At 42.9% G+C, this 16,740-nt stretch overlaps 1 protein-coding gene across 1 annotated transcript in view; it reads left to right on the top strand.

Annotated features, from left to right (window-relative positions):
- The window catches only part of POLR1A (RNA polymerase I subunit A), a 565,818-nt gene that overhangs the window by 323,299 nt on the left and 225,779 nt on the right, over positions 1 to 16,740 (top strand). The window contains exon 22 of the mRNA XM_086964251.1: positions 810 to 975. Coding sequence (XP_086820377.1) covers positions 810 to 975 — 166 coding nt within the window. The remainder of the gene's footprint in view (positions 1 to 809; positions 976 to 16,740) is intronic.

Here is a 16,740-nt window from a genome sequence, read left to right as displayed (position 1 = left end):
TGTGCTTCACAAAGAACAATCTGATTTGTGGATTGAGTCGAGTTAAAAACAAATACAAAGTTGTGTCTCTTTGTACTGCAAGAGGTAATGGATCTTTTGCTACTAAAATAGTTAAAAGAATGGGTAGACTAAATCATTCTGCCTTTCTGCCACCTTTTGCTTGCCACCTCTGAAAAGTACCAGGTGCCTGCAGAACGTATGGAAGTGTGCGGAGGGAGGAATCACCTGGTTCCCCGTGCATTTCATAGTCACAAATTATGCTCACCATGACCTTGTATTTGTTGCTGGGATTGGCTGTCTCTTTGGGCAGAAGAAACAAACTTGTGTTGCGTTGTTAGATTAGTGCAGCATGTCCCAGCTGAAAAGCTGGTGAGCAGGGGTGCCCACTGAGGATGGCTGCATGGAATCACACTGTATGACGAGCAGATTGAAATGCAGCAATAAAGCATATGCAACTCAAATGTGACCTTTGATACTTGATTAAAGGCAGCACACAGCTTATAGAAGTGAATAGTGACTTGAAATGTGCATTTTCTGACAATGAGGTCTATATAATGTACTGTATTTGATGCACATCTGTATTAGTAAGGGCAGCAACACAATCCATTTTTTGTTGTGACACTTTCCAGGCTGTTCACCTTCCCCTTGAGTATCCATGGAATTCTCACTGCCTATGTGGGCAATGAACCAGACTGTGTGATTTATGTCTGTAACATACTCTCATTAATCTGTTGATATGAGATGCAATAGTTATGATGTTTTATCCTAAACTGACAAAAATATCCTTTAACTGTGTGGTTCTCCCTCAGGTGCATTATCAAACACTTGGAAGGGTTGGTGGTACAGTACGACCTTACAGTACGCGACAGTGACGGAAGCGTGGTTCAGTTCCTTTACGGCGAGGATGGCTTGGACATCCCAAAGACGCAGTTCCTGCAGCCCAAGCAGTTTCCTTTTATCGCTGAAAACTATGAGGTAAAACCTGGGCAGACATTCAAGTTCTTTGAGAGAATGGCCCTAGACAAACATAAACAGAGAGGAAGAGCAGAGACAGGCCTGAGGTCTGGGCATAGTCTAGTCTGGTGGCGGGAGATACACTTTATAGGTTTTGTGATTAGGTTCTCCAGCACATTTCAACAAAACCCTGAATTTATGAATGAAAATGGTTCCTTATACTGCAAGTTCTGTGTATTTTAGTTCTCTACAATGAAGATTTCCATTATTCATGGAATTTGAGCTCTTATTCTCTCTTTAATTTGCTTATAATCTGCAATTAATGTATTCTTAGGACACATTTTGAATCAATGATGCATGTGACTGTTTAAATACTAATGTATCATCATTAGTGTTTCTAGTACTAGTTCATTGTGCTAGCACGCATGTACATATCTATGTATGAAACATTGTAAGAGACACGTTGAGATGCGTCGAGGGGTCATTTACCAGCTCACATTTTGAAGACATTCTCACCCAATCAGAATTCGTGTCTTTGAATATCCAGTTTGATGCCATTTGTCGGTAAGGAACCAATCAGAATCTGTCACACTAAATAGTACCGTGCCACTATGTATGCCATCGTGATTTGGGTTATGGAAACAAAGGTTCCTAGCTCATTCAGAATCATCACAATACAATATAGATCACAATGGAATACAATACGTTATAGTCTCCTTGCCCAGCCGGACAAGGAATTTATTTCCAAAAACAATGTCAGATATACATTATATTACTACAAAGGTAGTGTGACACAAGCCTGTGCCGTACCAAAAGGAGAAAGAAAAAATAGAACAGAGTGAAAGGGGTGGTTTCAGGCAAGAGAAAGGAGCAAACAGGGCACTGTAAGCAAGTTAGAGAGTAGTGACAGTGTCGCCTGGAGTAGAACATACACAATCTCATTTACAATATAGCAAATGTATGCCCACTCATGGGTGTCGACGTTTCGATCCCTATTGCTCAATTAAATAACTGGGATCATCATCAGGACTTAGAATTAGATTTGCCTGAATGTAAAAAAGCCTGTTAGGAGAAACAAAGAAAATATGGGAATTTAAAGAATACAACTGAAGGGCAATCTTCGTATGTCTGTCATCTTTGTAACAAAGCCGAAATCGCAGTGTGTGATTTGTGCAAGGTGATCGTGCTGGTTTACAAGACATAAAGCACTTATTCAACAACATTCGAAATCGCAGTGACATGCGTGGTATTCAAGGATATGGACTGTGCGATAACAGTGACTGAAATGGCTCATGCAGGGCGTGTTGATAGGTAATGCTCGGGGCTCGGTGATTTGGTGGGCGAGCCGAGCACTGTGCTTCTATAATTGCATGGGGACCTGATTCTCAATGCGTGAGAGGGAGGGTTTGGCTGTAGGGTTAAGATAATGGCTATCGGACCTACCTCTGTTTGTGAGGTTTGGGGTATGGAAGAAATCTAAGAATAAGACCTCCAAGTGGGAGGTTCATCGACCGTCTGAATTGCGCTGGACGCGCTGGAGATATTCTCTGGAATCTCGTTTGCGGCGTGTAGCCGAACTGTGGGCACAATAAAGCAAAAAATAAAAAATAATAAATAAAGTGAATTTCGAGCCCAATGGCGTGAAGGGACGGGAGGTACGAGGAGTATTTAAGTTCATACCCGAGGGTTGCTACGCGATGCGATCCTTGCTAGAATCCAATAGGAATAAGGAGGTTTAAAAGTTTGTTTTTTTCATTTTCGCCTGGTTTCGCGCGCTAAAAGGAAATTAAAATTAAATGCTGTAAGTGACTTAATCAAGTGGGCCAGGTCTAAGGAGGTATAACCAAGGCAGTATGGATCCTACCTTAAATGCTGAATGAGCAAGCAGAATACAAAGTTGTCTGAGTAGGGCTCAATGGCCGGCCACTCGTAACACTCTCGATGGGGGATGGGGCGCTGAAATTAGATAAAGAAAAATAAAAGCGGTTCAGTACGCGACTCGTCTCGGAGTCATACCTGGGCAAGGGTTCAAATTTGTGCTACTTACCAAATCGAAATAGGACTCGCGCGTGCAAAGGATACTCGGTCTCGATGCCGGTTCCCTGAGGGGAGTTTGGGAGAATTGTTTGTAGGCTGGCATTCGGGTCACGTGGTTGTAACTCCGAGCGCCATCTTGGAAAGGTAATGTGATTGTGGATGACCTCAGTGATGGCTTGAGCGGTAATGGCCGCCATCTTGGAGTGGATAAATGGATTACAACAGGCTATCCTAACTCCAAGCTCATGTGCCGTTAAGGCAGTGATCAAAGACGGGGGGGGGGGGGGGGGGGGGGGGAATGGTTTTTGGACAGTGCAAAGGTGAAGACATGCTTGCGCAAGTGAATGGTGACTAGTGATACAATTAACATTAAAGTTAGCCTAGCTCCATAATGCCAACTCCAGCATCTCTGTCTTTTTTTGCAAACGTTTTTGTCTTTTTGGCATGATACATTTGGAGTAGTGTCCATTTGAGGGAATGTCGCTCCAGAATGTTCAGGACAACCTCTCTTTCTTGGACAAGGGTATTATTTCTTTAGTGACTCAGTCCATTCAGAGAAGCGTAGTCCAGTCCTCACTACGATTAAGACCTGTATGAATGGTGTTGAATTGTATGATGGATTTCAGTTCTTCACGGTTCAAGAGTTGCTGCAAATTACCTCCTCTCTGTGGTAGTTTGACGGATTTCAGGATAGTCCATTTCAAGTCATCTGCCGTGTGTTTCATATTGGCAAAGTGTTCCACCAGGGGGGCATTGGGAGTCCCGAATGTTGTTGAATAAGTGCTTTATGTCTTGTAAACCAGCACGATCACCTTGCACAAATCACACACTGCGATTTCGGCTTTGTTACAAAGATGACAGACATACGAAGACTGCCCTTCAGTTGTATTCTTTAAATTCCCATTCTTTAAATGTATTCTTTAACATCCCACTCTCCTCTGCCTCAACCTGAACTCCCATGTTCTGGTCCCTACCCACAATCTTGGACACATCCTGGACCAAGTGTGGTCATCTCAGGACATAGTTTCCTCTCCCAGCATCCTCCCATGTACATGGTCCGACCATTCTCTCATTTCCTTTTCTATCACTATTGGCCCTCCTCACAAGCCCCCTCGTCCCAAGAATGTCTTTGCCCGTAGTTGGAATCATGTTGATTTGGCCTCCCTTTCTCTCTCCCTTGCTTCCTCTCCCCCTGACCTCACTGACACTACCCTTGACTCTCAGGCCGTTGCAGTTGGTAATTGGCTTTCCTCCGCATGTGATTTGGTAGCCCCCCTTAAGTTAGTCAAGTCCATTCGCCCTCATGAGGCTCACCGTTGGTTTAGCCCGGAGCTCAAGACTCTCAAATTGGAGCTTAGACGCTCAGAGCGCCTTTGGCGTCGTGGCTACTGCCCTGACCTCAAGGCCAAATACAAATTACTTCTTAGGGAGTACAAGAAAGCCATCCTGACCACTAAGACCAAATACTTCTCCGAACAAGTGGCGCTCTCGGCTAATAAATCCAAGGAAATCTTTTCTTTGGTTAAGAACTTGGCCACCTCTGATCGTACTTGCCCTCACTTCACTCCCTCCCAGGTCCTTTGCTCCTCCCTTAACAACTTCTTCATTGAGAAGATTGTTAATATTAAATCTAACATCCTGGTCACTCCTTTTACTCCTCCTCACTCTGTCCCCTCTGCGCCCAAATCTTCTTTCTCTTCTTTCCCTCCCCTTTCCTTGGACGCTTTTCTAGCTCTGCTCACAAAAATCAAGTCTGGCTCCCCCACTGACTGTGCCCCTGCCCGTATTCTTAAAACCCTTTTTTCTTCCTGCCCTGACACCCCCCTCTCTCTTCTTAATGCTTCTCTTTCCACTGGGTTGGTCCCTTCTTCATTTAAATCTGCTATTGTTTCTCCCATTCTTAAAAAACCTGGTCTTGACTCTTCTCTTCCCTCTAACTTCAGACCTATCTCTCTTCTTCCCTATCTTGCTAAAATTCTCGAATCTTATGTTACTTCCTGTCTTTCTGCTTATATTGAACGGAACCAGCTTTTGGCCTCTCACCAGGCCGGTTTCCGTTCAGGTCATTCGACCGAAACCGTGGTGTTAGCCGTCCTTGACGAGCTTAAAGCCAAGGCCGACGTCAACTCTCCCCAAGCTTTGATCCTCCTCGACTTGTCCGCTGCGTTTGACACGGTCGACCATAACATTCTTCTGGACCGTGTCAGCGCAGCGGGCATACGAGGCACTGTCTTCTCCTGGATCACTTCCTTTCTGACAGGCCGTTCCCAAGCTGTTCACCTTCCTGGCTTTTCTGCTTCCCCCCTCCCGGTGCCCTGTGGGGTCCCCCAAGGTTCCTCTCTTTCTCCCCTTCTCTTCAATCTCTACATTCACCCTCTTATTTCTTCCCTTCTTGAGCTGGGGGTCTCTGTGTATAACTACGCTGACGACCTCCAGCTCGTCTTTGATCTCTCCTCATCTTCTTACGCTTTATCTTTTTTTCATTCCACCATGGTTTTCATCTCTGGGTGGATGAGCGCCAACCACCTCAAGCTCAATCCCGATAAGACTGAGCTTGTTCTGATTGGCGGCTCATCCAACCCCTGGTCCTCTGCTTTCTGGCCTCCCATTCTTGGCCCTTCCCCCACCCCTGTTCCTTCCGTCAAAACCTTGGGCATCAAGGTTAGACAGGACCTGTCCATGCACGGCCAGGTCAGTGCCGTGGTGTCCTCCTGTTTTCTTTCCCTCCGGATGATCCGGAAAATCTCTCGTTTCTTTTCTCTTGACTCCCTTAAAATTATTATTTCTGCCCTCATCACCTCCCGCCTTGATTACGGCAATAGCTTGTTCGCCGGCATTCCAGCTTATGAAACCCGCCGCTTACAAGCTATCCAGAATCAGGCCGCCCGTCTCATCTTTCACTTGCCCAAAACCCATCACATCACTCCCGTCCTTAAATCCCTTCACTGGTTGCCCATCTTGCAGAGATCCCTGTTCAAATTAGGGTGCCTTGTTTATCGGGCCCTTGATCACTCTGGACCGGCTTTCATCAATTCTCTGGTTTCTTTTCACACCCCTGCCCGCACTCTCCGTTCTTCATCTTCTGCCCTCCTCACTGTTCCCCGCTTTCGCAAATCTCGCACCGGTGGTACCCGTTTTTCTGTTCTTGCCCCCCGGTTCTGGAACTCCCTTCCTCTTTCTATGCGTTCGATCCCTATCTTTTCCCACTTTCGTAAAGCGCTAAAAACTTTCCTGTTTGCCCAGGCCTACCCCTGCTAAACCCTCCTGGCCTTGTCTGTCTGGTTCTCTAGAGCTCCCAGCGCCAGGAAGCCGTTTGGCCGTCGCGCGCTTTACAAATAATTTTCATTCATTCATTCATTCATTCATTCCTTTGTTTCTCCTAACAGGCTTTTTTACATTCAGGCAAATCTAATTCTAAGTCCTGATGATGATCCCAGTTATTTAATTGAGCAATAGGGATCGAAACGTCGACACCCATGAGTGGGCATACATTTGCTATATTGTAAATGAGATTGTGTATGTTCTACTCCAGGCGACACTGTCACTACTCTCTAACTTGCTTACAGTGCCCTGTTTTGCTCCTTTCTCTTGCCTGAAAACACCCCTTTCACTCTGTTCTATTTTTTCTTTCTCCTTTTGGTACAGCACAGGCTTGTGTCACACTACCTTTGTAGTAATATAATGTATATCTGACATTGTTTTTGGAAATAAATTCCTTGTCCGGCTGGGCAAGGAGACTATAACGTATAGTATTCCATTGTGATCTATAGTGTATTGTGATGATTCTGAATGAGCTAGGAACCTTTGTTTCCATAACATAGTTATACCCATGGTTCTTGGCTACCCTCTGGGTCCCCCTTGTTTCTTAAAAGTATCGTGATTTGGGTGGCAGCTCATATGCCAACAGTCTGTTAATGATTGTTACGAGCTGGATGTAGTCCCGAAAACACCATTACTGTGACAGAGCAGACAAATTCACTTCATAAGTCCCTTGTGTTCATTATTTTTTCTTAATAACTTTTGCATAGTTTGTGGACATTGTAGCCATCTTGTCTGCCAGATGTTCGAGGACCAGACTGTGTATACTATATGTGAAGCGCATATTTAGGACCCTTTCCATCATTTTCCTGTTTGGCACTGCCAGTGCTTGCGTTGTGTTCCTTAACCATTCATATGTGGAGTTGTACCATCATGATTCCAGGGTTCGTACCACATTCTAAGTCAAGGGCCCTGCCCTCATTTATTGTGAGTAAGGGTGGGAGAGGGCTGTTTGTCCACCATTTATGTGAGCGGGTAATGCAACCACATAACAAAAGCAATGATTATTTATATATTTTTGCAGTGGTTTGTAACGCACTAATATTGTCACCTTGCAGATACTTCTGACATAGAGTGTGCTAGAGTCAAATCTGACCTGCAAGTATCTAGGTAGGTATTACGCCCTTTAAGCAACAAAGCAGTACTGCTAAAGGTTTATTCTCACTCTGTTCCTAGGGCCCAGCTATTTGCTGAATTGCTTCAGACCGAAGCTTGTTGTAGGGGCTGAGCGTGATGGTCTTTCCGACCAGCAAGTAATTCTCCTTGTGAGCGAGAGAGGCTGAGAGTGCGTAGAGTTGACTGCACTGACTCCATCCGTCGCTAACAAACTCTATGATGCATGTAGATGGAATGAAGACCTATAGCAGGGGTCTCCAAACCGGTCCTGGAGGGCCGGATCCATGCCAGATTTTTAAAATAACTACATGTATCTTCATGGAGATATCCCAAAAATCTGGCATGGATCCGGCTCTCCAGGACTGGTTTGGAGACCCCTGACCTATAGGTTCCTGGCTCTTTTATATGTAGTCTTCAGATTTTTGCGTTTGCAAGATTGACTCTACAACAACCTCCCTTTTGTACTTTAGACTTGCCGCTTCCTTCTTGTAATGCAGGTATGCTCTTAAGACCGACCTCTTTAAAATCTTACTCTCAAAACTAAATCCCATCACCTCCCATTACCCTTCATTGTGATACTGTTATTTACTCTGTATTTGGATGTGTGTATTGTCCTGAGTGCTTGTCGTGCATGTACCTGCACACCCCTCTATCCTTGTATATTGTATTTGTATCTGGTTGCAATGTACAGGGCTCAGAAGCCTTTGGTGCTAGGTTTGCACTTTACAAGTACTCCTAATAAGACATGTTAAACAGACCTGGAAACCAGCTGGATAAATGGCTCACAACACCTCGCAACTAACCTTCCAAGCCGGGTTTCTGAGGCCAGCCTCCTCACAGGAATATTGCCCAGGGATAGGTGAGAAGTTACTGCTTATTCTGCTATATTGCATTTGTATGTAGCATCTGCATTAAGAAGTCCAAGCTTCCTGAGGAGGCCTTTGTAAAATGGGGCCCAAGATGTCAACCATTAGGTTGGGCTCCATTGCCAGCTCCACTCTTGGCCAAGGGAAGGGTTGTTGCATCCAGGTACTACCCACATGAAGAGCAGCAATACAGAATAAGATGCTAATATAGAGACGCAGCTCACGCCTTGTGAGCTGAAATTAAACAAATAGAGATTCATAGGAAGAGTTTGTTGGATTTTGAGAGTGCACTTCGACAGATGGAGGTGGCGCTGTTAGTTGTGCAAAGATTTGTGGAAATGAGAAGTGCACCCTAGCACCTGAACCCAGGAAGAACAAGACCTCTTGCAACCGAAATGCAATTCTGTTTTTCCTGGCCAGAGTCATGAAACAGAAAAAGAGGAGAAGAGAAGAGTTCTAATCTAACATACGGTATGACCAGTTTCTGGATCATAACTCTTGTCTCCGTATTCCCCATTAGTTTGTCTAATATTTACGAAGTAGAATGAACCTACATAATTTTTATTCTAAATCATGTGACTGATTAAACCCTTTTTGTTCCTAAATTTTCTGGCATATTGTGCTCACCTGGAATTTATGAGAGTAGATATGTAGATAAATGATTAAAATACTATAAGGCGTTACGGTGGCAGTTCTGAAAGTACGTGTTGACTTTACATAAGCTTGTATTATATAGCTCCAACACATCTTTGTGTGGACTAGTAGGTTTTCAATAGCTCCCACTTACATTTACCTATGAGAACACATGTGAATGATCAAACGAACAAGGTATGGAAGTGAGAAAAAAATAGAGTTCAGTGAGTTGTGATGATAGCAGTATAGAGGTGCCAAAGACACTGCTGATTAAGAAATTGCTTAGTAAGGGAGCACTGAAGGCAATTTTTGTAACACAAAACAGTTTTGATCAAAGTATGGTTTTGTGGGGATGGAAGTTGATTCCACTCACTGGAGAAATATGGGCAAAACAGAAGAAAAAAGTCACCTGACGGAATATGCACAGTATCTTAATTTGCTGCAGCCATGGGGAAACACATTATTATGACTTTTCATGTAATCCTGGATCCGCTGTTAATAACTTGTTCATCTGATACCACAATTGTAAAATCAATAACATTGCCCCCCCCCCCACCACCCCAAAATGAGAAGAAAATGGTTTGTGAAGAATGTATAGGAGTTGTAGAAATATCTGCATCCAAGGTACACAATGAGCAGCATCCTCACAGGATAGTGGTGTGTTCATGCATGGTTGTGAAGCTCTTAAAATCAGCAGATTGAAAGATAAATCATGGAAGGAATGCCATATGCCTGTTGTCATCATAGGCAGAGGTAGTTCAGTTTCATTTTGAGGACTGAAGTTTGAATAATTGCTGAATACCAGCACTTTTTGGCGAAGTTTCTCCCTCCACAACAACAAAAAATGCAAAGTTTTCTTGCCTCCTATTCAAGAATAATCTCTCTCTATAGTCTTTTCAGGTTGCTCTGTTGGACCAATGCCTCTAAATATGAACAAAAAGGAGGTTCTTTTTCAGCACAAGTAGCAACATGAAAACCACATTTTATGAAGCTGTGTGTCAAAAAGATATATCACAGGCAAAAATATTACTGTTTTTTCGCCCTGCAATTGGGGATGGGTACTTGTGCAAGATGTTGAACCAGAACCTGCTGGACCAGGCAGTCTTGTTCTCTCTGACAATCAGATATTTGATCTTATCTTCGGTCTTACCGCTCTTCAGTCTCAAATAGTTGTAAGTCACCTAACCCTGGATTGCTGCAAGGCCATCTCTCAGCATTCACACACAGCCAGACCAATGGTGATCAGATTTAAGCAGCATCTGGTTGTCCTGGCAATGATGGAAATGCACAGATCACCACAAATTCAGAAACCTTCTTAAGACAGCTGTTCCTAAAATAGTGTTGCCTTCCTTGCCCTAGTTCAATGCTGTGCTTAGATACTCTTCGGGGGGTGATTCGTATGCACTATTAGCTAAAAAAACATAGCATAACATAATATAGTGCCTTGAAACTGAATGTCTGCATGACCTCACCCAGGGGCTAAGTTACAGATCTCTGTAGAATAAAATGGGAGAATGTGCTGAGTCCTGTGTGACACCCCAAGATGTAGGGTGTTGAACTGACTGAAACATGTGGACAGCAACCACCGGGGTCAGACCTCAGAGAAAATATCTAAACCAAACCAGCGAAGGACCAGGTAGCCGAACTGTGTGTAACCTGCCAATCAGAATATTATGATAAAGCATCTCTTGCTGAGACCCCTAAAAAGATTACCAGATTCGCTTAAATGGTACAAGACCCTTACCTCCTCAATTAATGTAACTGCCTTCTTCCAGTAAGCATGGACCTCTCCCCCTTCGTTAACAAGTATCTGATGCTGTCTTGTAAATGTTTGATTCTGGTTGGTACTAAGTTCTTCCTTTAAACAGTTCATGCACAATTAATTTCACTGTGGTGAATGCATCTTCTGTACAGAAGATTGCGGCTTAAATGACTGACCATACTTGGTTAGCACAGATCTTGCCCAGGTCTTACACCCCCAGTCATGATCCAGTTACCATATCAAACCGGATGTTGGGAGCATGTGGATTCTTTCACTGAGAGTTGTATGATACTATAAATCAAAACTTGTGTATTTGTCAGGCTACTGCTCAACTCATAGCATGTTGTGGCACCGAATAACAGATGTTTGTTATTCAACTGAGTGTTACTCGTTGTATTGACCTCTTTAGGAAAGGATGACTGGCCTGGCCATGATTTGAACCTTTGACCAAGAGGTCACACACAGGTCAGTGGATGCGATATTCCACCGAGCTACCAGATCTGGCCTGCCCCTCATTGCTAGATGTTTCATTTGTCACTGGATTGGCTTTTGAAATTGGTTTTATTTCTTTTCAACTGTCCATTAATGTCCTTGGCAAACATCGGCCGTCATTTTGAATCTATCCTCCTCTCATCCATCGCTTGAAGAAGTTGCCTTTCGGCTCTCTGATAAAACTCTGGTTATGTAATGGTGACTTCCATAGTGATGTGTAGGTGGTAAGCGTCTCTCTTTGACAAATAGGTGGTAAGCGTCTCTCTTTGACTAGTAGGTGGTAAGCGACTCTCTTTGACAATCATTCCCAAATCTTTTGGTAAGTTACATCACATCGTTTGCACTGAAGGGAAGGGAGTCAGTTTGGTTCATGGAGCAATATCAAAGAACCCTGGGGCATTTTTGCCATAGCCATCTCTATATTTATAATCCGATTTTACCAGAGGTTTGCTTCAGCCATTCATGACCTAGGGCAACAGTTCTTAACCTTTGACCTCCATGAACCCCCAGTGAATGCTGCTGGAAGCTGAGCATCCCCTTCAAAGTAATTCGGTTTCGCTTTCGGTTTCAATTTCTATGATTTGTACCTGGAACCACTATACAAAACCATCTATAAATGAAACAGATACCCATATTAAGGATATTTAATAACACAAAAAAACATGAACACCGAAACTTTATTTGTAGTCGGAAAGTTAGAAATTTTTACAATCTAATTTTATTTCTGAAATACGAAGCAATATGCAAAACTCTAGCATATCACTTTGTCCTTTTTTTCGTCCCAAGGCATGCTCTCTTTTTGTCGGCAGATACCATTGCTGTGTCAGTGGATGCTACCAATAGTTCATATTACATTTTGTTTGCTGTTCTTGCTCTGCTCCCACAAATCAAGCTTATGATACCAATTCAACTTTTAGCTTTCGGTTTCAATGTTCTTCACAAACACAGAACGTTTTAAACCATTCTAAATATACTTTAGTAATCAGATAATATTAATGAATTTTATGACCAGCCACGGACCCCCTGAATAGGTGTCGCAGACTCTCAGGGGTCCTCGAACCACGGGTATCAACCACTGCTCTGGGGCTTCTCATTCCCTATATGAATGAACACTTGCGATTTGTTTCTACAATTTAGCTGTCCTTTTCCACATGACTCCCAGAAGGATGTAGACCTGAAATGAATGAAGGCCCATGGATACTTAGACCGTGTGTTCAACCAAGCATTGGCCAAAGCTGAAAGTCTCTCTAGAGCCAGTCTATTTTCTGATACTGTCAATAAGAACAATGCGGTCACTGATGGGACCGAAATAAACAATGTAGACTGTCCTAGGTTCATCACAGACTATAGTAGTCAGGAGACTAAAATTAGGCAGATAATTAACAAGCATTGGTCTACTGTTCAAACGGATACTGTTTTAGGATGCATGTTACCAGACAAACCTTTGGTCACTTTCAGGCGGGCACAGAGCACGGGTGCAGTTCTGGACCAAAGCAGCCCAGAATTGCAACAAAAACCTAATTGGTTAGTATCAGCAGGGTTCCGCAAATGTACAACTTGCAGAGCATGCAAGTTTGGAGTTAATAAAACTCATTACAGAACTCCTTTTTCCACTGTTGAAATCCCAATTAAAGGTAGCCATACCTGTAAAACCGAATATGCTGTATACGTCCTGACGTGCACTTGTGGCCTTAATTATATAGGCAGTACTAAACAGCAAGTGCACGTCAGGATCTTGCAGCATATTAGAGCCATTTTACACAGTGATCAGGCATACCCAGTGGCTCGCCACTTTGAGAGCACCCATAATAAAGACATCAATTGCCTCTCATACTATGTGGTGGCTTCTGTCCCCAGGCTCAGAAGAGGAGGCAATCGTGAGCTCAAACTAAGGCGGCTGGAATCGAGTTTGATCTTCGAATATGACAGCAAATGGCCCAATGGGCTAAATAATACTGAGGACCTACGTCACTTTCTCTAAAAAACTCGCTTTAACATCAAATGCCCAGACAAGAAAATTTGCCATCCTAAACAGCATCCCATTTGCTCCCCAGATATGTCAGGTTCCCTGTAATCTGGGGAGTTGTCCTATTTATAGGTATTTTACCTACAAAGCATTGTGTTCGTATACATTGATGTAAGTGGCTGGTCAAGTTCCTTGTTAGCCACTCCAATGCAAATTTCATCAAGTTCTGCTTCTTTTTTGTACATAGTTATTCACTTTTGTACTGATATATTTAATAATTTTAGATGTGAGATCTTTTTAGCACTTATTTTACACAGGGTGTTTTTTATGTAACCTTTTTATATGATGATATATTTATACTGGTATTAAATGTTTTAATATATGCTTTTAATGTGACATACAGGAAGATGAATGTTCTCCTTCAATGGCACAATCAGCATTTATGCATTGTATACACAGGTCAATATCATCTTGCACTTTTAGCACTTTCTTTCTCTCCCTCTGACTGCATTGTTGCACAGAATATAAATCACTCCATGAATTGCAGACTGTGATTCAATGAAATTTGTTATTTGCACTTTCACTTTTACCCGCTCCTCCGCTGTTTACAGGTCGCCAATTTGCACATAGTATAATGTTTGCACAGGGATTTATCCCAAAATAACCATGAAAAACTTTACAAACACATATGTTTTGTAATTAGGAATGTCTATTTATTATTATAAGTTGTTTTTGCATTGTAATTATAACTTATTCAGTACATTCATTATATGTGGTCATCGATATTGTAGAGTCTTTTCTCTACCTTTATGCTCACTTGACCTGTTTGAAAATTGGCGGAGAGGCGGGCTTCACTGCATTATAAAAACAAAATGAAAACATTGGGTCATTGCATGTGAACAAGGGCTTTGTAAGCCCGAAACGCGTCTTGCCCTCTTGCCTACCAACCTTCCTGCAATAAAAGACCTGTGAATCCTGATTTGTGGTCAGTCTCCTGCTTGCCTCGCTGGTCCTGGGTCGTGCTAGGATCGGAAGTGGCGTTCTTGGGAGTTTGCACATATATATATATATATATATATATATATATATATTTGCTACAAAGTGATCCTGCAGATAGCGAGTGCGCTCACCAGCGTGTGCTCGGCTCAGGGGTCGGATCCTGACCCAAATTAAAGTTTATAACACAAAAGGAGCGGCACAACCAATTCCTTATTGAAGCCTTTTAATCAGAGCTTCACCCCACCAACGCGTTTCAGCCTCACCGTGAACAAAGCCCTGTGAGGCTGAAACGCGTTGGTGGGGTGAAGCTCTGATTAAAAGGCTTCAATAAGGAATTGGTTGTGCCGCTCCTTTTGTGTTGTATATAATTTGTTTTTTTAACTTGGCTCGTAAGTTTAGCTGTTTTTTTTTTTATCCCCACCTAATTTGTCCATTATAGACTCAGTTATACAGCGTGTTGGGTAGGAGATGACAGATCCACTTATTCCTCATAAATATTCAGTACCTTGGATGTTAATCCAGATATCGATCCGAAAGAGGCTTGCCACCCAAGCAGTTCCAAATACTGCAGGCTCTTTTTCAAGGTCCCAGAAACGGATCCATTTTGTTTTGCCTTTTTTTGATGTGCTGAGTTAGAGGCATGCAGCATTTAGGCACTACGTTTATTGTCACCTGTCCACCTAATCTAAACCACGCAACAGGCGCGTGCCTGCTTTCCTCGTCTGTTTCAAGTCTTTGTGCCACGCTATCAATAAACTAAATAAATAAAGGTCTCAGGGTTTTAATTGTTGTTAACACCCTCTGCAGAGAGCGTTAACAGCTATTAATTGACCTTCTTGCAGTTATAGCCCAGTCCTTAGGCGAGGGAAGATAGTGAGGGAAAGAGTAGAGAACAGCCAATGCTAGACAGTGGTTGTACGACGTAATATTGAGATCAGTAACATCGACCTACAGCAATATTATTGCCGCTACCTCGACCTAGCCGCTCTATCACAGTATAAGTATATAATTACTATTTCTTACCTTCACCTCAACTTACCTGTACTTAGCCGCTCTATCACAGTATAAGTATATAATTACTATTTCTTACCTTCACTTCAACTAACCCTGTAATGTAATGGATGCTATATTTATTGTGATGTGATATAGTTGGGGTATACCTCAACAGATTGCTGGCAATTGGGCTATTGGCACCCAAACACCTTAATGTGCTGAGCACTGGTAGATAAACAGCCTGACTACCCCTACTTGCTCTATGTCCTTCACACGATCTTCGAATGCAGGCAAATACCAGTTGTTTAGTCGAATAGAGCATTTCCTACTGACCACTAACATTGTTAATACTCACCTCTAAGCCTTATGATGGGCTGAGCCATTCCATAGAAGGTTCAAATATTGCTTTGTATCTATTAATGGCTCAAATAGGTCCTGCAGGTTTTTGACATTGCAGCAGGCGCCGCTGTTCACTACCTTTACATGTTTCACCATTGTTTTAAATATTTCTGATGCCAGGTCTTTTGGCACTGTAAACATATACAAACTCTTTAGTTTATAAATAGGCATCCTGTGGTTGTCCCTGTCGCTACGTCTTTTTTTTTTTTTTGCAAGCGTCCATCACACCCAATGACGGGGGAGCTGGTCTGTTGACTTTTGTGCCACAAGCTGCTTCTTTGGACCCAGATCTAGCAGGTTGAAGGAGGACGTAATTGTGGCAGACATGGTAGGTTTCGCTACTCATAGAGGTTGTGTAGAAAGGGGGAATTACGTCTTTTGGACTTTTTGGCTTGGTCATGCATAGCTCATACATTACTAGAATGGATACACCTCTGCTTATGTTGTATTCATGGTGAATCTTTAGCAAATAAGCTGTACAACATTGTGGGATATGATTTTTCTAGTGGACATTATCATGCCTGTACCATTTTCCCCTTAAGGCAGCTTTATGTGGAAAAGGCTTGGCCAAATGTTGATGCGGTGCATTGTGTCTTGGGAACCGTGGCTGCGATGTGCCCAAATGTTTCTGTAGCATCTGCCAACGCCTATTCTCTTGACGCTTCTGATCACCTGGCATGATGCCAAAGGCGATTTAATTAAGGCTGCTTGTCTCTTTGTTCTGTAGGGGGTTACGTATGCATTTTCCCTAGCTACCTATCCCATCACTAGGTCTCCCTCCCTGCTGCTGGAGACAAGAGGACCCATGAGACTCTCTGTAGACACTCCAGCTGTCTGTTTTGCTGAGATATGATAACATTGGGGACACATGACACTGCAGAGACACTTTGATGCCTTTACTTAGCTCCTGATTTTCCTTCCAACAGCAGGACTTAGAAGTTAAAGTGATAGTGCGTTTGCAAAGGGTACTGGGGGGTCAGTCTGTGCATCAAATAAATAAATAGACTAGTAGATGGTTAATGTCTATCTCATCTTCATGTAAAAAGATCTGATGACAGTCTAGTAATATTTTTTGAAGAAGGACAAGATATACAAGGAGGCATAATTAGGCGGTGCTTGTTGCGTGTCCTATTATTGCATCAGGTGAGACTGAATGTTTATCCCTCGGGTGCCTACAGTGAGATCATTATTATCTGAGCTTAATT

The sequence above is a fragment of the Lissotriton vulgaris genome, chromosome 3_2 (assembly GCF_964263255.1).
Source record: "Lissotriton vulgaris chromosome 3_2, aLisVul1.2, whole genome shotgun sequence".
NCBI classification, from domain to species: Eukaryota; Metazoa; Chordata; class Amphibia; order Caudata; family Salamandridae; genus Lissotriton; species Lissotriton vulgaris.
This window is presented reverse-complemented; position numbering and strand designations above follow the sequence as displayed.